Source organism: Calliphora vicina, chromosome 4, assembly GCF_958450345.1.
Source record: "Calliphora vicina chromosome 4, idCalVici1.1, whole genome shotgun sequence".
Lineage (NCBI taxonomy): Eukaryota > Metazoa > Arthropoda > Insecta > Diptera > Calliphoridae > Calliphora > Calliphora vicina.
Genome location: NC_088783.1, coordinates 117,079,791 through 117,103,114, shown reverse-complemented (window position 1 = coordinate 117,103,114; position 23,324 = coordinate 117,079,791). Strand labels below are relative to the sequence as shown.

Genomic DNA, 23,324 nt, shown 5'->3' with positions numbered 1-23,324 from the left:
TTAATACAGAAACAGGGAACTATAGAAATACAAGATTAAAGCTAAAAGTGAGGACTGTAGAAATCCAGAAAAATAAAGCAGAAATTGAGGACTATAAAACTCCACTATTAAAGCAGAAACTGAGGACTGTAGAAATTCCCTTTTAAAGTAGACTCTGAAGACTGTATAAATCCTCGATTAACACAGAAACTGAGAACTATTGAAACACAAGATTAAAGCTAAAAGTGAGGACTGTATAAATCAACGATTAAAGCAGAAATTTAGGACTGTAGAATTCCACTATTAAAACAGAAACTGAGGACTGTAGAATTCCATAAAAAAAGATGAAACTGAGGAAAGTATAAATCCATAAATAAATCGAAAATTGATTATTGTATAATTTCACTATTAAAGCAGAATATGATGACTGTAGAAATTCCCTTTTAAAGCAGACTCTGAAGACTGTATAAATCCTCGATTAATACAGAAACAGAGAACTATAGAAATACAAGATTAAAGCTAAAAGTGAGGACTGTAGAAATCTAAAAATAAAGCCGAAATCGAGGACTGTAGAAATCCAGAAATAAAGCAGAAATTGAGGATTATAAAACTCCACTATTAAAGCAGAAACTGAGGACTGTAGAATTCCATAAAAAAATATGTAACTGAGGAAAGTATAAATCCATAAATTGAGGACTGTATAAATCCACGATTAAAGCAGAAATTTAGGACTGTAGAAATCCAGAAAAATAAAGCAGAAACTGAGGACTAGAAATCCACAAATAAAGCAGGAATCGAGGACTGTAGAAATCCACAAATAATGCAGGAATCTAGGACTGTATAATTCCACAAATCCAAGAAGCTGAGGACTGTAGAATTCTACTATTAAAGGAAAAACTGAAGACTGTAGAATTCCATAAAAAAAGATGAAACTGAGGAAAGTATAAATCCATAAATTGAGGACTGTAGAAATCCACGATTAAAGCAGCAATTTAGGACTGTAGAAATCCAGAAAAATAATGCAAAAACTGAGGACTGTATAAATTCACCATTAAAGCAGTCTCTGTTAGAAATCCAAAAGAAAGAAAGCAGAAACTGAGGACTGTATAAATTCACGATTAAAGCAGAACTCTGAAGACTTTATAAATCCTCGATTAATACAGAAACAGAGAACTATAGAAATACAAGATTAAAGCTAAACGTGAGGACTGTAGAAATCCACAAATAAAGCAGAAATTTTGGACTGTAGAAATCCAGAAAAATAAAGCAGAAACTGAGGACTAGAAATCCACAAATAAAGCAGAAATCGAGGACTGTAGAAATCCAAGAAGCTGAGTACTGTTGAATTCTATTAAAGCAGAAATTTAGGACTGTAGAAATCCAGAAAAATAAAGCAGAAACTGAGGACTATAAATTCACGATTAAAGCAGAAACTGAGGAAAGTATAAATCTATAAATTGAGGACTGTATAAATCCTCGATTAAAGCACAAATTTAGGACTGTAGAAATCCAGAAAAATAAAGCAGAAACTGAGGACTGTATAAATTCACTATTGAAGCAGTCTCTGCTAGAAATCTAAAAGAATGAAAGCAGAAACTGAGGACTGTATAAATTCACGATTAAAGCAGAAACTGAGGACTGTAGAAATCTAGAAATATGAAGAATCTGAGGAGTGTAGAAAATAAAGCAAATCTGTAATAAATCACTATTAAAGCAGAAACTTATTACTTAAGAAATCCACTGTAGAAATCCACAATTAACTATGAATCTTAGAACTTTGTAAATTCACGATTAAAGCCGAAATTGAGGACTGTATAAATCCACTATTAAAGCTGAAACTGAGGTCTGTTGAAATTCAAAAATAAAGCCGATATTGAGGACTGTAGAAATCCACAAATAAAGCAGAAACAATACTGTATAAATTATCGTTTAAAGCAGACTCTGAAGAACGTAGAAAGGAATTCACGATTAATGTAGAAACTGAGAACTTTTGAAATTCATGGTTAAAAGTAAACCGGAGTACTGTAGGAAACCACGATATTCAGGAAGCAACAGAGGACTGTATAAATCCAAGATTAAAGCACAGATTAAGGACTAGAGAAGACCACAATTGAAACACAAATTGGGGACAACATAAAACGACGATTAAAGCACAATCTGGGTGAGATATAAAGTAACCTATTGACTTCTCTCTGCACTACAAGGAGCACATAAGTGTCAAATGATTCAAAATATATAAAATATATAATTGAACAGATATTAGTGACAATTACTTTCTATAAGGAATACATTAAAAACGTTTAAAGTGACTACACTATAGATTACTTAGAGACACTTAAGTGGCAATTGTCTACAAGCTAGATTACCGGGGAGGTATAAAGTAACCAATTGACTTCTATCCTGACTACAAAGAGCACATAAGTGTCAAATGATTCAAAATATATAAATTGGAGTCAGTCAAGTGAACAGACATTAGTGACAATTACTTTCTAGATTACTTAGAGACACTTAAGTGACAATTGTCTTCACGCTAGATTACCTGGGATGTTTGAAGTAATCAATTGACTTCTCTCTGCACTACAAAGAGCACATAAGTGTCAAATGAGTCAAAATATATGAATTCGAGTCAGTCAAGAGATCAGATATTAGTGACAATTACTTTCTATACTGGATACATTATAGACGTTTAAAGTGACTACACTCTAGATTACTTAGAGACACTTAAGTGGCAATTGTCTACAAGATAGATTACAGGGGAAGTATAAAGAAACCAAATGAATCCAATTCATTATAAACGTTTAAAGTGACTACCTTCTAGATTACTTAGAGACACTTAAGTGACAATTGTCTTCACGCTAGATTACCGGGGAGGTATAAAGTAACCAATTGACTTCCATTTGAACTACAAGGAGCACATACGTGTCAAATGAGCCAAAGTGGGTAAGTTAAAATGAAATTTTACTCCAAAAAATATTTTTTTTTTAGTTTTGAATCTTTTTTATTTATTTTTTATTTAAAATTAACAATTAATACATTAGTTTGGTTTTATTAATTAATACATAATTCATATTATATTTTACATAACATCTCTATTATATACTTATATAATTTACAACATTTTTATCTAAATATTAACGAACAAAAAATATAAAATAAAAATACATTAAATAAAATACCAAATGGTGTAAGAATTTGGAGCCGGCTTTTACTTAAAATACAAAATTAAAAGAAAAAGAAAAACTTAAAAAAAGGCTCATCTACCAAAAGCATTAAACATTTAAAAAGAAAGAACTCATCAATCATAATTATGGGACAAAGAAAAAGAAATGAAAATGGTTGACAAACTTCATGATTACTGGAGCAAGCAAGTCATGAGTTTAAAGAAGAGAGAGAGAAAGAAAAAGAGGAAAATTTGCTCTGCTCTCTCTTCGTGACAAACTGAAGAATTGCAATAGTAAAGTCATTACTTGAGTAAGTCTTGAATTTATAGAGGAGAGAGCAAGAAAAAGAGGAAAATCTCTAAAATCTCCTCTCCTCTCTCATCTACAATCTAAAGATTTGCAATAGTAAAGTCATTACTTGAGCAAGTCTTGAGTTTAAAGAAGAGAGAGGAAGAAAAAGAGGAAAATCTTTAAAATCTCCTCTGCTCTCATCTATAAACTGAAGAATTGCAATAGTAAAGTCATTACTAGAGCAAGTCTTGAGTTTATAGAAGAGAGAGGAAGAAAAAGAGGAAAATCTTTAAAATCTTCTCTCCTCTCTCATCTACAATCTAAAGACTTGCTATAGTTAACTTGACGTTTGGGAACCAGCACTAAAGAATAACATTAGTTAAAGGACTGAGCGTTAAGGGTTTGTGGTTCAAGTGTATGGAAAAGTGAAAGTGTATTTTGTGGGGGGTGGGAAGGGCAGGAGAAAGGAGGAGGGAGGGAGGAACTGTGTGTAAGTGTAAATTTCTTGTCTGAGTATATTTATGACTTTAACTCTCTTTCATTCTCTGCTTAATTCAGCTCCTTCCTGGTGGTATTGGGCAACAGCAGACACATAAGGCCACCACCCATCAGCAGCACAGCCACAATAAATGTAGGAGCCGGACAATATTGATCCAACAGCGTAGCTATAACAATATTACCAATAATACCACCCATGCGAGCAGCAACCATAGAAATAGCCACACCCGTGGCCCTTAAGTGTGTGGGGAACACCTCAGTGATGAGACAATCCAAGGCAGCATTGGCCGCCGAAATGGCACCACTAAACACAGCCGATACTATTAAATTCTGGGTGGAATTGTATACAAAATACATGGCAGCCGAACAGACACCCGCCGTCATTGTACCAAAGATCAAAAAGAATTTCCTACCCAACAAATCCATACCCAAAATGGCAATCAAATTGGCGGGCAAGGCGGAGGCCAAAGAGATCAACGATTCCATAAAGACAGCCGAGGGTATGTGAGAAGAGCAGACAGCATCTTCTTGGGAAATTTTATCCACCACATAGTTGGTGACGGTGCAAACACCGGCCGTCTGATTGTTGGGGAAATTGGTGCTGTACTCCTCGAAACGATTAAACAATTCGGGGAACCACATCATCAGGCCATAGTAGCCAATATGGAAGGTGAAATTAATGGTGATGGAGACCAAAGTGAACTTCAAGATAGGCGATCTAAACAATTGCTTGCTGTGATCCACCATGCCTGACAGCATTTTCGAGTATTTACCCTTAATGGAATCACGATTTTCCTGGATCTCAGCCAATGTCTTCTCATCGATATACAATTCAGTGACGGGATACAATTCAGCCGGTTTCTTGGTGTTGGTCACAAAAATGCCACGGAATATAGCCATGGCCTTGTCCTGTTTGCCCTTGGACAGCAGGAACTTGGGCGATTCGGGCAAATAGAACAGCAAAAAGGCCACTATGAAAGAGGGTATGGAGCAGGTCATTAGGAAGATACGCCAGGAGTTGTAGGTGAAGAGGGGTGTAACAAAACCAATGCCAGTGGGTATAATGAGCCAGGCTAAGCCGGCCACAAATAGATTACCAAATGTCCAGAAGGCGGCCATGAAGGATAACATGGAGCCGCGTTTCGATTTCGGTTGGAATTCAGCGAAATAGGACCAGATGACAGGACCGCTGCCGCCCAGGCTAAAAAAAGAAAAGTTAAAAGAGAGAGAAAGAGTTATAAAGAGAATAAAAGCCTTATAATTAAGAAGAAGAGAGAGAGAGTAAAAGATCTTTTGAAAAATTATGGAAATTTACATTTGTAAAGAATTTTCTTAATAAAAAGCCCCCCAGATTTATTGTATTTGCAGCAAACACAAGGGTGTTAAGTAACTGCAGTAATAATAATGAAAAGGTGCTATATTTCAAAGTAAAAAGCCTAAACGGCACACTTTAATATACAAAAATTTAGCAAATCAATTAGCAAGCTCCTAATGGCTTGCAATCTACAGTAAAGAATTTATTATTATTATTTTCGAAAACTTTGTTAAACCAATTAACAGCTTAATGTATATTTCTTTTAACCAAAATGATTCATACAATAAATAAAAACAAAAACATCTACTTACGCAGCACCATTCAGAAATCGAAACAGCATAAACCATTCGTAAGTTTGCGAAAATGACGAGGCGACAATGCAAAAACCATTCATAAACGATATAACAATCAGTACCTTTTTGCGGCCCATCGAATCAGCAATACTGCCCCAAAAGTAAGCGCCCACCATCATACCAATAAATATGATGGAGTTTAGCCAGCCCTTGGTTTCCGTATTCAAATTCAGATCACATTGGGCCGAGGGTAAAATGAAAGACATCGAAATGACATCCATTTCCTCGCTGGTACTGACCAGGCCACAAATGGCCAATAATATATAATGGAATTTGCCATAGCCGCACATTTCTATGGCCTGTTCAAAGCCGGCCTTAAGGCCGCCACCAGAACGGCCATCATTTCCGCCCTTCTCTATGTCATTCTTGTCGTTTTCATAGGCTTCGTTGATGTGATAGCCAGGATCTTTGTGGTCCGAACCTAGGCCGTAGGGTTGTAATATCGAGCGATTATCAACAACTGTTGTTGTGGTTGTTGTATTATTGCTGCCGTTGCTGCTATTGTTGTTGTTATTGCTATTTGGCTGTACACCAGTATCTACATTATAAACTAAAGAATTTTTTATTTTTTTTTTAATAAATTTCCTTAAATTTCACAAGTTATTTAAGCAACTTACTATTACTTGTATCTTTTGGAGAGTCACCTTCTACCATTCTATGAAGTAGCTTTGTTTTTTAACTTTGTGTGGCTGCGTAATCCGCAAAATTTAAATTAACAAATTTATTAAAAATAAAAAATTTGTTAGAAAAGTTTTTCCTTTAAGAAAAACAACTATTTAATCAAAAATTAAAGGTGGTAATTTATTAGTTGACTAGTTTCAACAAGTAAGTGGCTGTTGTTAGGGCTGCAAGTAGATAGAATAGAAAGAACAAATAAATTAGTTATTGAATTACATTTACTAAACAATATAAAACAAATAAGTAATAAAACTATGCCAAAAATAACATGTACTTAAAATAGCTGAAAGAAATTTCTAACAATTTTTTGTATAAAGAATTTAATGTATTAATAATTTAAAAAAATTAACGATTATTCGAATAAAATTATTCGAATATAATTATTCGAATAAAATTATTCGAATATAAATTACAAATTTTATTTGAATAATTATGAAATTTAATTGAATAGATATGGAAAATTCGAATAATTTGGAAAAAATCCGAATAATTTTGGAAATAAATTATTCGAATAATTTTTAAATTATTCGAATAATAAAATAATATTCGATTTAATTGAATAATTTAAAAAAAATTAATTTAAAAATTTAACGATTATTCGAATAAAATTATTCGAATAAATTTACAAATTTTATTTGAATAATTATGAAATTTAATTGAATAGTTATGGAAAATTCGAATAATTTGGAAAAAATCCGAATAATTTTGGAAATAAATTATTCGAATAATCGAATAATTTTTAAATAAGTAATAAAACAATGCCAAAAATAAAACGTACTTAAAATAGCTGACAGAAATCCTATCTTTTCTAAGAACAATTTGTATTAAGAATTTAATATATTAATAATTTAACGATTATTCGAATAAAAATTACAAATTTTATTAGAATAATTATGAAATTTAATTGAATAGTTATGGAAAATTCGAATAATTTGGAAAAAATCCGAATAATTTTGGAAATAAATTATTCGAATAATCGAATAATTTTTAAATTATTCGAATAATAAAATAATATTCGATTTAATTGAATAATTTTAAAAAAGTTAATAATTTAAAAATTTAACGATTATTAGAATAAAAATTACAAATTTTATTCGAATAATTATGAAATTTAATTGAAAAATTCGAATAATTTGTAAAAAATCTGAATAATTTTGGAAATAAATTATTCGAATAATCGAGTAATTTTTAAATTATTCAAATAATAAAATAATATTCGATTTGAAAAAAATTATTCGAATAAAAATTACAAATTTTATTCGAATAATTATGAAATTTAATTGAATAATTTTGAAAAATTCGAATAATTCGGAAAAAATCTGAATAATTTTGGAAATAAATTATTCGAATAATTGAATAATTTTTAAATTATTCGAATAATAAAATAATATTAGATTTAAAAAAAATTATTCGAATAAAATTACAAATTTTTTTTGAATAATTATGAAATTTAATTGAATAGTTATGAAAAATTCGAATAATTTGGAAAAAATCTGAATAATTTTGGAAATAAATTATTCGAATAATCGAATAATTTTCAAATAAGTAATAAAACAATACCAAAAATAACATGTACTTAAAATAGCTGACAGAAATCCTATCTTTTCTAAGAACAATTTGTATTAAGAATTTAATATATTAATAATCTAACGATTATTCGAATATAATTATTCGAATAAAAATTAGAAATTTTTTTGGAATAATTATGAAATTTAATGAATAAGTTTGAAAAATTCGAATAATTTGGAAAAAATCTGAAGAATTTTGGAAATAAATTATTCGAATAATCGAATAATTTTTAAATAAGTAATAAAACAATGCCAAAAATAACACGTACTTAAAATAGCTGACAGAAATCTTTTCTAAGAACAATTTGTATTAAGAATTTAATATATTAATAATTTAAAAAATTTAAAGATTATTCGAATAAAATTATTCGAATATAATTATTCGAATAAAATTATTCGAATAAAAATTACAAATTTTATTTGAATAATTATGAAATTTAATTGAATAATTTTGGAAAATTCGAATAATTTGGAAAAAATCTGAAGAATTTTGGAAATAAATTATTCGAATAATTTTCAAATAAGTAATAAAACAATGCCAAAAATAAAACGTACTTAAAATAGCTGACAGAAATCCTATCTTTTCTAAGAACAATTTGTATTAAGAATTTAATATATTAATAATTTAACGATTATTCGAATAAAATTACAAATTTTATTTGAATAATTATGAAATTTAATTGAATAATTTTGAAAAATTCGAATAATTTAGAAAAAATCTGAATAATTTTGGAAATAAATTATTCGAATAATCGAATAATTTTTAAATTATTCGAATAATTTTATTATCGATTTAAAAAAAAATTTTTATTATTTTATTTTTAAATTATTCGAATAATAAAATAATATTCGATTTAATTGAATAATTTAAAAATAATTAATAATTTAAAAATTTAACGATTATTCGAATAAAAATTACAAATTTTATTCGAATAATTATGAAATTTAATTGAATAATTTTGAAAAATTCGAATAATTTGGAAAAAATCTGAAGAATTTTGGAAATAAATTATTCGAATAATCGAATAATTTTGAAATTATTCGAATAATAAAATAATATTCGATTTAATTGAATAATTTAAAAAAAAATTAATAATTTAAAAATTTAACGATTATTCGAATAAAAATTAAAAATTTTATTTGAATAATTATGAAATTTAATTGAATATTTTTGGAAAATTCGAATAATTTGGAAAAAAATCTGAATAATTTTGGAAATAAATTATTCGAATAATCGATTAATTTTTAAATTATTCGAATAATAAAATAAAAATTACAAATTTTATTTGAATAATTATGAAATTTAATTGAATAATTTTGAAAAATTTTAATAATTTGGAAAAAGTCTAAATAATTTTGAAAATAAATTATTCGAATAATCGAATAATTTTTAAATTATTCGAATAATAAAATAATATTCGATTTAATTGAATAATTTTAAGAGAAATAATAATTTAAAAATTTAACAATTATTCGAACAAAATTATTCGAATAAAAATTACAAAGTTTATTCGAATAATTATGAAATTTAATTGAATAATTTTGAAAAATTCGAATAATTTGAAAAAAATCTGAATAATTTTGGAAATAATAATCGAATAATTTTTAAATTATTCGAATAATAAAATAATATTCGATTTAAATGAATAATTAAAAGAAAATCTAATAATTTTGGAAAAAATCTGAATAATTTTCTAAATATTCGAATAATTTATACGAATTAAATTATTCGGATAACCGAATAATTCTGATTTTTTTCTTTAAATCGAATAATTTCCATAGTACTGATGGCGTAACTATCAAACAAATTTTCGAATAATTTAAAATTTTAACGAATAATCGATTTGTTTATTAAATAATTATTCGAATAATATTAAATAAATCGAATAATTTTTGAAAAGCTATTGAAAAAAAATATAATTATAGAAATTGTTCGAATACATTTTGGAAATATTCGAATGCATTTTGAAATTATCCGATTAATAAAATAATATTCGATTGAATTGAATAATTTAAACAAATTTAATAATTTTGGAAAAAATCGAAATAATTTTGGAAATATTCGAATTAAATTATTCGACTAACCGAATAATTTTGATTTTTGTAATCGAATAATTTAAAATTTTAACGATTAATCGATTTATTTATTAAATAAGTATTCGAATAATATGAAATAAATCGAATAATTTTACAAAGGATTCAATTATCGAAATTATTCGAATAATAAAATAATACTCGAATTACATTTTAACGAATATTGGATTTTTTTAATCGAATAATTTCACAAATTTATTGAAAAAAACGAATAAATTTTAAAATTATTCGAATAATTTTTTAATTATTCGACTAACCGAATAATTTCGATTTTTTTTTAAATCGAATAATTTCCATAGTACTGAAGGACTATGGAAATTATTCGAATAATTCTAAAATTTATACGTTTTTTTCAATTTGTTGTAACTATCAAACAAATTTTCGAATAATTTAAAACTTTAACGATTTGTTTATTAAATAATTATTCGAATAATATTAAATAAATCGAATAATTTTACAAAGATATTGAAAAAAATAAAAATATAATTATAGAAATTATTCGAATACATTTTGAAATTATTCAAATACATTTTGAAATTATTCGAATAATTAATTTTTTTAAAAGAATACTCGAATTACATTTTTAATGGAATAATTTTACAAACTAATTAAAAAAGGCGAATAAAAGCTTGAATTATTCGAATAATTTTTTTAATTATTCGACTAACCGAATAATTTTCAAAACAAATAATTTCCTAAATTTTAATGTTTCTGTCATATACAAAATTTCAGCAAAATTTAAGAAAAAATATCTACACTATCAAACAAATATTCGAATAATTTAAAATTTTAACGAATAATCGATTTATTAAATAAATTTTCGAATAATATTAAATAAATCGAATAATTTTACAAAGCTATTAAAAAAATTTATGATTATCGAAATTATTCGAATACATTTTGAAATTATTCGAATAATCGAATAATTTTTTAATTATTCGAATAATAAAATAATATTCGATTTACATTTTCACGAATTTAGCAAACTAATTGAAAAAAAAACGAATAAAATTTTAAATTATTCGAATATTTTTTTTTTAATTATTCGACTACCGAATAATTTTCAAAAAAAATAATTTCCTAAATTTTAATTTTTCTTTCATATTCTAAATAAAATATCAGTAAAATTTAAGAAAAAATATCTATTTTCCTGCCCTTCATTTTGGAATGTATGAAATTATTGTTCATATTATGCTAAGAGTCAGTCGTTTAATGTGTTCACTGACAATTGCGTGTTAGAAATTTCATTTTGTTTTGAAAATAACCACAAACTACGTAGTTTTTTATGTTGAAGTTAAGTATGAAATATGTTTTTTACAAGAACTTAAAATGTTTGTAAACATTTTTTCTAAACTTGAACTGTCATTTTGTAATAAATGACATTTATTTTATGAACACATAAAATTTGAGTGTTTTTTAAGCGCACAAAAAAAAAACATATATTTTTAAACTTAGTTAATGAAGGTAAACAGGAACTGTTTATTGAATTTCACTTAAAAATAAAAGCACGCACAAACAAGTCAAATTTTGATCTGCATTTTAGAAAACTATAAAATTCAAGTTGTTGTTGTTACACATTTGGTTTTTGCAATAATCGACAATAACAATAAATAGCAAGAAATTGTTTTTATCTATCTGATTAATTAAAACTATGCACACTTATTTTAATTATAACGCCATTTCGTTATGTTTGAATTCAATCAAGAATAAAATATGCATAATTAGAGAGAAAAAAAATATTAATAAATATTTATTATAAAAAGGCATTATTTATTATAAAAAATGTCTTGTCTGTCCCTCTGTATGTTGAAATCAGCTTTCCGTACATCAATACATCAATAAGCAACAATAAACCCGTAAATTGGCTCAAAAATTACTTAGATATAAGCAAAAAACCACAATTACCTCAATTTTTTACTTATTGATAATTTTAATAAAAATCGCCAATTTGGAAAAAATCGCCAAATTAAAAAAATCGCTATTTTGGAAAAAAAATAACATAAATTCACAAGAAATCTTCAATTTTACACAAAAATATTTATTTCACAAAGATTTGATAATTTTAATAAAAATCGCCAATTTGGAAAAAATTATTAGAAATCTACAATCTACAAAAACTCACAAGAAATCCAGAATTTTACACAAAATCATTTATTTTACAAAAAATTTAAAATTTTAGTAAAAATCGCCATTTTGAAAAAAAAATCGCCAAATTAATAAAAGTCGCTTTTCGCAAAAAAAATAACTTAAATTCACAAGAAATATCCAATTTTACACAAAAATATTTATTTCTCAAAGAATTGATAATTTTAATAAAAATCGCCAATTTGAAAAAAAACGCCAAATTAAAAAATCGCTATTTTCGCCAAAAAAAATAACTTAAATCCACAAGAAATCTTCAATTTTACACAAAAATATTTATTTCACAACGAATTGATAATTTTAATAAAAATCACCAATTTGGAAAAAATCGCTGGAAATCTACAATCTACAAAAATTCACAAGAAATCTGCAATTTTACACAAAAACATTTATTTTACAAAAAAATTAAAATTTTAATAAAAATCGCTAATTTGCCAAAAAAAAAATAATCGCCAAATTAATAAAAGTCGCTAATTTCACAAAAAAAACGTAAAAATCGCCAATTTAGAAAACATCGAAATTAGTTTCAAAAATCAATTTTTACTTATTGATAATTTTAATAAAAATCGCTAATTTGCAAAAAAAATCGCCAAATTAAAAAATCGCTATTTTTGAAAAAAAAAAATAACTTAAATTCACAAGAAATCTACAATTTTACACAAAAACATTTATTTTACAAAAAATTTAAATTTTAGTAAAAATCTCCAATTTAAAAAAAATCGCCAAATTAATAAAAGTCGCTAATTTCGCAAAAAAAAAACGTAAAAATCGCCAATTTGGAATACATCGAAATTAGTTTAAATCGTTTATTTTCCAAAAAAAGACAATCATTTATTTAATAAGAAATTTAAATTTTTTTAAAAATCGCTTATTTGGAAAAAATTCATAAATTGGCTCAAAAATTACATAGATATAAGCAAAAAACAACCATAACCTAAATTTTTTACTTATTGATAATTTTAATAAAAATCGCCAATTTGGAAAAAAATCGCCAAATTAAAAAATCGCTATTTTCGCCAAAAAAAATAACTTAAATTCACAAGAAATCTTCAATTTTACACAAAAATATTTATTTCACAAAGAATTCATAATTTTAATAAAAATCGCCATTTTGAAAAAATCGCTATTTTCGCAAAAATAAAAAAATACTTTAAATTTACAAGAAATCTACAATTTTACACAAAAAAACATTTATTTTACAAAAAATTTAAAATTTTAGTAAAAATCGCTAATATGGAAAAAAATCGCCAAATTAATAAAAGTCAGTAATTATTCATAAAATTGCCACAAAGAAAAGAAAAAAACACTAATTTCAAAAATTCACAAAAATCACTAAAAATCTATTGCTTAAAATCTTCAATTTTACAGAAATTTAAATTTTTATAAAAATCGCTAAACAAATCAATATCTATTTTACATAAACTTTGACCTTTTAAAGCTAAAGTTTTCAAATAATAAAAAGAATTTTTATTTGTTAATATGGTGGGTTTAGTAATACAATTAAATTGAATAAAACACGTACATTATTAAACGTTCTATTAAGGGGGAAGCTGTGTAAGCTCACGCTATCTAAGGTAATTTTTAAGTTAAAACTCAACTCAAAGCATTTACGCGAATGTTTTTTAAACAGGCACGTGACAATTTGCAAGAAATTTATTGTATTTATTTTTTTATTATTAAAATAAAAGACAAGTTTTTGTTATTGTTGTTTTAATAAAAATCCACACAAAACAATATCATGTGTGTGATATTTTTTAATACTGATCTTTAGTAATTAAGCCGGCAATTATTAAATAAAATAAAATTGATTTCTTTTTTTCTTTCTCCGAAATTTGTTTTTTAAACACAAGACACGACAATATCAGAAATATAAATGATTTTTAGATTAAGTTAATTATTAATTTAGGGAAAAATCTTAAATTTCACAAAAAATTTAAAATTTACCAAAAAAAACGTTTTTTTATAAAATCGCCAAATTTATAATAATCGCTAATTTCACAAATAAAAAACTTTTATTTCACAAGAAATCTTAAATTTCACAAAACTAGGTATCTTTGGATAAAATCAGCAAATTTATAAAAATCGCTAATTTGAAAAAAATCGCCAATTTGAAAAAGTTTTTTTTTTTTTTTAAAGTAACGTTTATTTTGCAAGAAACCGAGAATTTTACACAAAAAAAATATGTTTTTCACAGGTAAATTATAATTTTTATAAAAATTCTTAATTTGGAAAAACATCGCAATACATAACATTTCACTGAAATCACAAAATATATAATATAAAAAAAATATAAAACAAAATATATAAAAAAACGCCAATTTAAAAAAAACTCGCGAAATTTGATTTGAAAAACTCATAAATGTTACATTTAAAGGTTGGTAGTATAAAAAATCACTTATTTTACAAAAATCGCCAAATATCAAATTTTAGCGAAAAAAATCGCTAATTCATAAAATGTTTCAAATAACACAAAAATCACTGCTAACAAAATAGTAAATAATTAAACAATAAAACCAAAAAAGCTAATCACAAAAAAGGTTTAAAAAAATTAAAAATATGCAATTAAACTATAAAAAACGCCAATTTAAAAAAATCGCCAGTTTAAAAACAACTCAAAATTTAACTAAAAATATAAACAAATTTTACAATAAATCGATGATTCTATATAAAAAACACTTATTTTAAAGAAAATCATTAATTTTACAAAAAACGCCAATATAACAAAAAATCTCAAACTTTAACAAAACCCTTAAATTTTAAAGAAAGTCTCTAGTTTAGCAACAAAACATAAACTTTACAATAATTTTTTTAAAAAAGTCTTCATTTTACAATAAAATTGCTATAAAATTAAAAACGCCAATTTAAAAAAATCGCCAGTTAAAAAACAACTCAAAATTTAACTAAAAATATAAACAAATTTTACAATAAATCGATGATTCTATATAAAAAACACTTATTTTAAAGAAAATTATTAATTTAACAAAAAACGCCAATATAACAAAAAATCTCAAACTTTAACAAAACCCTTAAATTTTACAAAAATTCTTTAGTTTAGCAACAAAAAATAAACTTTACAATAAATTTCTTAAAAAAGTCATCATTTACAATAAAATAGCTATAAAAAAAGGTAAAAATCAATAAAACTATAAAAAACGCCAATTTAAAAAAATCGCCAGTTTAAAAACAACTCAAAATTTAACTAAAAATATAAACAAATTTTACAATAAATCGATGATTCTATATAAAAAGAGCTTATTTTAAAGAAAATCATTAATTTTACAAAAAACGCCAATATAACAAAAAATCTCAAACTTTAACAAAACCATAAATTTTACAGAAAGTCTCTAGTTTAGCAACAAAACATAAACTTTACAATAAATTTCTTAAAAAAGTCAACATTTTACAATAAAATTGCTATAAAAATATGCAATAAAACTATAAAAAACACAAATTTAAAAAAAATCGCCCGTTTAAAAACAACTCAAAATTTAACTAAAAATATAAAAAAATTATAATAAATCGCTGATTCTATATAAAAAAACACTTATTTTAAAGAAAATCATTAATTTTACAAAAAACGCCAATATAACAAAAAATCTCAAACTTTAACAAAACCCTTAAATTTTACAGAAAGTCTCTAGTTTAGCAACAAAACATAAACTTTACAATAAATTTCTTAAAAAAGTCATAAAATTGTAAAAAAAAAATTAAAAATATGCAATAAAACTATAAAAAACGCCAATTTAAAAAAATCCCCAACTTAAAAACAACTCAAAATTTAACTAAAAATATAAACAAATTTTACAATAAATCGATGATTATATATAAAAAACACTTATTTTAAAGAAAATCATTAATTTTACAAAAAACGTCAATATAACAAAAAATCTCAAACTTTACTAAAACCCTTAAATTTTACAGAAAGTTTCTAGTTTATCCCCAAAACATAAACTTTAAATTAATTTCTTAAAAAAATCAATATTTTCACAAAAAAAAAACCAAATATTTTTAAGAAACCACTTATTTTAACAAAAAGCGCCAATATAACAAAAAATAGCAAACTTAACCATAACATTAAATTTCACAGAAAGCCTTTAGTTAAGCAACAAAACATAAATTTTACAATAAATTTCTTTAAAAAATCAAAAAAATTAAAAAAAACGCCAATTTAAAAAAATCGCAATTTTAAATATAACGCAAAATTTTATTAAAAATATTACAAATTTTACAATAAAACGCTGATTCTATATTAAAAACACTTATTTTACAAAAAACGCCAATATAACAAAAAAAATCTTTTATTTCCAAAACATCTCAAACTTTATCAAAACCTTAAATTTTACAAAAAATCTATAATTTAGGAGAAAACCACAAACTTTACTATAAATTTCATTAAAATTTGTCTAATAACACAGAAAAACGCCAAAACTAGCAAAATTTCAAAACTTGTATTTAAAGACTGTTTTTGAATTTTTGCCTTCTCATTGAAAACATTTAAAAAATTCTTCTTTATGGCCTTTTATATAGAGACCTATTTCATTGGTACTTTTCTATCATGGTCTTTAACTACTCTTTCCTTTGAGTTTGACCAATTTTTATCCTGTTGAGGTTCATTTTGAATCTTAAAATTTGAATTATAAAATATTGAAGATTTTTTACCTTCTAATTATTGTGTTACTGAACCTTTTTTGTTTAATTTCTCAGGGGTTTTTACCTTTATTTACACAAAACGTAATTTCCAAAAAATTTTTCAAATTTTTTTTTATCAATTTAAACGTGATTTTATTTGTTTTTATTGAAATATTTACCTTTAATATTTGGTTAATTACTAATGGTTGTCGTGTGTTATTTTTTTTTTGTTTTTTGTTTTTCAAATAAAAATTAACACTTGATTTCTTAAAAAAAAACTAGATTTTTTTTTTTCCAAATTTATTAACTGTTATAAATAAACAAAAATTAGAATTTTTTTGCTCCCACGTATAGTCTTAAACAAATGCAAATTATTATAAAGATACTGTTTGTAAATTAACGAAAACATTAACGTTTCACACAATTTAAAAATAAACGTAAAAGAAAATCTAAATTGTTAACTAAAACATGTAGAATTTGTTCCTTTTTTTAGTTTGAAAGATTTTTTTTTATTACAAGCCGTGTTTAAAAACAAATTGTAGGTATTTACGCGCCAAACAGCTAAATTGTTCTGAAGTCTAAAACTTGACTTTAAATACAATGAAGAGTCAAAGTGAAATAAATTGATTTAATGAAAAAACAAAAAAAAGTCTCACATTACTACAACAATCAAATTACAAATTAAGTACTAACTGAAAATGTAACAGAAAAAGCAGTTTAAAAATGCTGGTTCTATATCAACAGCTAAAACAAATACACTGTAAGAGTACATAATAATTTAACTGTAATTTTCAGGCTCTCTTTCGCTCTATCTCTCTTAAGCTTACAGTGCAAACTGTAAACTTAACATTATGATAACAGTGGAGGTAAACAAACAATAATAATGAATGAATAATGAACAATTGATAATTTGGTTTTTTTTTCGAGAAAAAAAGTACTTTTTTAAAATAACAACTTTTTTAAATTAGTACTTTTTTAAAAAAAGTACTTTTCCAAAAAAAAGTTAAAATTTTAGTTTTTGGTTAAAAAATATTTTTTTTGTTTATAATAAAGGAATTGTCTTTAAATAATTTTTGAAAAGTACTTTTTTGTACTATTTTTTAAAAAGTACTTTTTTGAAATTTAGTACTTTTTCTGAAAAAGTAGCTAATTTTAGTTTTTAATAGGAAAAAATTAAATAGTTAACAAAAAGTACTCTTTTTTAAGAAAAGTACTTTTTGTAAACATTAGTACTTTTTAAGAAAAAAGGTTAAATTTTTAGTTTTTGGTTTAAAAAATGTTTTTTTGATTACAATAAAAGAAGTTTCTTTAAATAATTTTTGAAAAGTACTTTTTTTTTAATAATTTTTACTTTTTTTTTAAAAAGTACTTTTTTAAATTTAGTACTTTTTCTGAAAAAGTAGCTAATTTTAGTCTTTAATAGGTAAAAAACAAAATAGTTAATAAAAAGTACTCTTTTTTAAGAAAAGTACTTTTTGTGAACATTAGTACTTTTTCAGAAAACAGGTTAAATTTTTAGTTTTTGGCTTAAAAAATGTTTTTTTTGTTTATATTAAAAGAATTGTCTTTAAATAATTTTTGAAAAGTACTTTTTTTTTTAATAAGTTTTACTTTTTTTAAAAAAAGTACTTTTTTAAATTTAGTACTTTTTCTGAAAAATTGGCTAATTTTAGTTTTTAATAGGAAAAAAACTAAATAGTTAACAAAAAGTACTCTTTTCTTACAAAAGTACTTTTTGTATACATTAGTACTTTTTCAAAAATAGTACCATTTTATACCCTGGTATTCGGAAAAGTGATTATTAGTGTCAAACAAAAAGTATATTGTTTGAACAAAAATTTTATAAATTTAGTACTTTTTAAAAAAGTACTTTTTTCAAAATTAGTACTTTTTTGCAAAAAAAGTATAATTTTATTTTTTAATATAACAAGACATATTTTATTTAAAAAAAAGTATGGCTTTCCAAATTAGTACCTTTTTTAAAATTAGTACTTTTTCAAAAATGGTACCATTTATGTACCCTAGTATAGAAAAAAGTGATTATTAGGTCAAACAAAAATTAAATTGTTTGAACAAAAATTTTATAATATCCATTTTATAAATTTAGTACTTTTTAAAAAAGTACTTTTTTCAAAATTAGTACTTTTTTGCAAAAAAAGTAAAATTTTATTTTTTAATATAACAAGACATATTTTATTTAAAAAAAGTATGGCTTTCCAAATTAGTACCTTTTTTAAAATTAGTACTTTTTCAAAAATGGTACCATTTTCATACTCTATTATACAAAAAATTTATTAATAATGTCAAACAAAAAAGATATTGTTTGAAAAAAAATTTTAAAAGTACCATTTTATAAATTTAGTACTTTTTAAAAAATAGTACTTTTTTAAAAAATAGTACTTTTTCGAAAAAGGATTATAATTTTAGTCTTTTAATATAACAAGACATATTTTATTTAAAAAAGTACTTTTTTTCCAAATAAGTACCTTTTTAAAATTTAGTACTTTTTCAGGAAAAAGTTACCATTTTTTTCTCTGGTTAAAAAAAATAATAATTTTAAAACTATAGTTGAATTTAAACTGAAATGTAGCCAAATTGATTATTAATCTATTTCTAAAATTTCAACATTATTTAATAACAAAATACGTAATAAACAAATAAATAATATGTAAAACAAAGTGATGCATACAGCGTTCGATAGTGTTTGGAAATTTTAATTTCAAAATAAAATTGAAAGTTCTATTGTATTCTAAACTTATTGTGGAACAAAAAAAAAAACAAACAAATTTTCATAACAAAAGAATATTTAAATTTTGTTTACAATAGCCTACAACAACAACCACAATAACAATTGTAAAGCAATAATAATATTTGTTTTAATACAATATTGAAATTGAAACAATTATTTTGTCTACTTTAAAACAAACACACAAACAAACTCAATAAATTATGAGAGCATCATTTTGAAAAACAACCACAACAAAAAAAAGAAAGTCATTAAACGTTAATAACAACAACAAATTGGAATTGGAATAAAAGAACAACAAAACAAGAGATTAATTTTATTTAAATAGCGACAACAAGAAAACAAAGTAAATGCAATTATTTTAATTTATTATAGAAGCAATAAGAGAAATTGAGATTAAAAAAACAAGAAAAAAGTTTAAGGAGTTTGGCATTTAGGGGATAGAAATAACAAATATCTTAAGTATTTGGTACTTTTCATAATTTAGATTTACTACCTTTTTTAAAAGTCCATTTTTGTTTGCAAATTCATAGCAAATAACAATATTTGCTATAAAAAAGTTATATAATAGTAGTAAATTTACTACTATTTTAAAAAGTACTTTTCCTACAAATTTTATGGCAAAATTTAAAAATTTTAACATAATTTGTTACTTAAAACTCAAATAAGGCAAAATTAAAAATAGTAGTAGATTTACTACCTTTTTTAAAAGTTAATATTTCTTTGTAATTTATAGCAGAATTGTTCCTACTTGTTAATATAAATAATATTTGCTATAAAAAAGTAAGATTTTCAATAGTAGTAAATTTACTACTATTTGAAAAAGTTAATTTTCTAAGAATTTTAGAGCAATATTGAAGTAAATGTTTTATTATTAAATAATGGCATCGTTTCTATTATGATTTTTTGGCTAGATTTCAAATAAAGCAGAATTTAGAAATAGTAGTAGATTTACTACCATTTTTAAAAGCACATTTTTCTTTGCAATTTATAGCAGAATTGTTCCTACTTGTTAATATAAATAATATTTGCTATAAAAAAGTAAGATTTTTAATAGTAGTAAATTTACTACTATTTTAAAAACTACCATTTTTAAAAGTTTTTAGGCAAATTTCTCTAAAATTTTGTATCTTTGATTGATTATCAAAGATTTTAATCCAATTTTGCTACAACACTGTTAGAAAAGTACTTTTTAAAATAGTAGTAAATATACTACTATTGAAAAACCTATTTTTTTATATTAAATTTTGTTTTTATAAAAAAGTTGTACAAATTTAGCTATGAATTGTCAAGAAAAACAGCATTATAAAAAAGTAGTAAATCTACTACTATTTCTAAATTTAAGTTAATTTACAAAATTCATAATTCAATTCTGTACCTTTATTTGATTATCAAAGATTTGCAACAATTTTGCTATAAAATAGTTAGGAAATGTACTTTTTAAAATAGTAGTAAATTTACTACTATTGAAAAACCTATTTTTTTATATTAAATTTTGTTTATATTAAAAAGTTGTACAAAGTTAGCTATGAATTGCCAAGAAAAACAGCATTTAAAAAAAGTAGTAAATCTACTACTATTTCTAAATTTAGCTTAATTTAAAAAATTCATAATTAAATTCTGTACCTTTATTTGATTATCAAAGATTTGCAACAATTTTGCTATAAATCAGTTAGGAAATGTACTTTTTAAAATAGTAGTAAATTTACTACTATTGAAAATCCTACTTTTTTATATTAAATTTTGTTTATATAAAAAAGTTGTACAAATTTAGCTATGAATTGTCAAGAAAAACAGCATTATAAAAAAGTAGTAAATCTACTACTATTTCTAAATTTATGTTAATTTACAAAAATCATAATAAAATTTTGTACCTTTGATTGATTATCAAAGATTTTAATCCAATTTTGCTACAACACTGTTAGAAAAGTACTTTTTAAAATAGTAGTAAATTTACTACTATTGAAAAACCTACTTTTTTATATTAAATTTTGTTTATATAAAAAAGTTGTACAAATTTAGCTATGAATTGTCAAGAAAAACAGCATTATAAAAAAGTAGTAAATCTACTACTATTTCTAAATTTATGTTAATTTACAAAAATCATAATAAAATTTTGTACCTTTGATTGATTATCAAAGATTTTAATCCAATTTTGCTACAACACTGTTAGAAAAGTACTTTTTAAAATAGTAGTAAATTTACTACTATTGAAAAACCTATTTTTTTATATTAAATTTCATTTATATTAAAAAGTTGTACAAATTTAGCTATGAATTGCTAAGAAAAACTGCATTTAAAAAAAATAGTAAATCTACTACTATTTCTAAATTTAGCTTAATTTACAAAAATCTTAATTAAATTCTGTAGCTTTATTTGATTATCAAGATTTATTTAAATTTTGATAAAAAACTTGATGAAAATTATGTTTTTCTTTAAAAAAGTACCTTTTTACAAAAAGTACTAATTTTGTTCAAATTATGAAATTCTATCAAATTTAAATTTAAATCATAATTTATGGAATTTTTTTTATAAAATTAGGTTTTTTTTAAAAAAGTACCTTTTTACAAAAAAGTACTTTTTTACAAAATACTTATAAAAAATTTGGCATTAGGTTTTTCAAGGAATAAACATTCTGTACCAAAAGTACTTTTTGGAAAAATAATTTATTTAAAAAAAGTACTTTTTTAAAAATTTTTTTTTTTTTATTTAAAAACAAAGAAAATTTTCAGGCACAACTAGGAAATAAAATTGTTTGCACTATGTTTTGTAATTAAAACTTTTCTTTGATATTTTTTTTATTATTTGTCTCCAAAAAAGGCTGTTAATTTAATATGCTGGGAATTCCTTGTTTATTATAAATAAAAATAATCAGGTATTTTTAAACGTTTTTATGGTAATTATTAAATTCTTTAGCAGATATTAACACAGAAAAACAAATATTTATGTAAATTTTAATGAAAAGAATTTTTAATACTTTAATAAAATTAACACTGATGTAACAATCATAACAACAACTTGTTTTCACTTTTGATGAACAGATGTTCTTTTTTAATTTTTTTTAAAAAAGGAAGTTATTAAACCAATCCTTTATTTACGCACCTTTTTTTAAAATTTGTATTGTTCGCAACCTTACGAATGGTTTTTGCTCTTCTGGACGAGGTTTTTAGGGGAAAACTTTTGGGTTTTAACAACTTTATCTAACACTCAGTGGTTTAAGAGGTTTTGAGCTCCTGGCAGCTCGAAAAACAATACTTTTTTTTACGCTTTACCCAGCTTTTTATATGAAAATTAAAAAAATAAAAGACTGATTCTCTTATTTGAAGAGATTCTTTTTGTCAAAGATTAAAACAATTATTTACGTATGTGGTACTCAAATCTGCTTATCAGTTTTTTATATTAAATTATACATATTTGATTAACTAAAGAAGCTGCAAATGATGCTTATCATTTATCAGAAAATAAGGTTGGCAAAAAACAAAAAAAAAATCGTTAAAATTCGAAGTTACTCACTCACTTACCCACAAAAATTATAAAAAGGTTCAGGGCAGCCATAAATCATTGTAAATTTTAACAATTAAGCAAAATTGATAAAGAAATTTGTATAAAAAACAACATACTGTCTACTGATCTCTTAAAAAAACAAGATAATATTGAAAAAAAATCATTATTAAAAAGTAAAAAAAGTAAAATCTCAAAAATTAATGAAAATTTAAAAAAGTAGTATATTTACTACTATTTTTACTTTATGCTCTATATTAAAATTTTTACTAATAATATTATAAATCTAACAAAAATAAACCATTTACATAAAATTTGTTATAAAATTCAATGAAAAATTACTTTTTAAAAAAGTAGTAAATTTACTAC

The 23,324-nt window shown here is 23.5% G+C and overlaps 1 protein-coding gene across 1 annotated transcript; it reads right to left on the bottom strand.

Moving 5' to 3' along the window:
* Nucleotides 1–2,952: 2,952 nt before the first annotated feature.
* Nucleotides 2,953–22,720, bottom strand: LOC135956527 (synaptic vesicle glycoprotein 2B). Its single transcript, XM_065507059.1, has 4 exons — nt 22,557–22,720; nt 6,215–6,442; nt 5,556–6,147; nt 2,953–5,130 (listed from the first exon to the last, which is right to left on the bottom strand). The coding sequence occupies exons 2-4, from the start codon at nt 6,249–6,251 to the stop codon at nt 3,981–3,983; spliced, it is 1,779 nt and encodes a 592-aa protein (XP_065363131.1). The 5' UTR covers nt 6,252–6,442; nt 22,557–22,720; the 3' UTR covers nt 2,953–3,980.
* Nucleotides 22,721–23,324: the final 604 nt, after the last annotated feature.

What these genes read in the sequence shown, in the direction of transcription:
- LOC135956527 (XM_065507059.1), bottom strand. Translation starts at nt 6,251, where the DNA reads ATGGTAGAAGGTGACTCTCCAAAAGATACAAGTAATA. An exon ending in TCCAAAAGATACAAGTAATA is followed by an intron (nt 6,148 to 6,214) that starts GTAAGTTGCTTA and finishes AAAATTCTTTAG; the next exon opens with TTTATAATGTAGATACTGGT. An exon ending in CGATTTCTGAATGGTGCTGC is followed by an intron (nt 5,131 to 5,555) that starts GTAAGTAGATGT and finishes TTCTTTTTTTAG; the next exon opens with CCTGGGCGGCAGCGGTCCTG.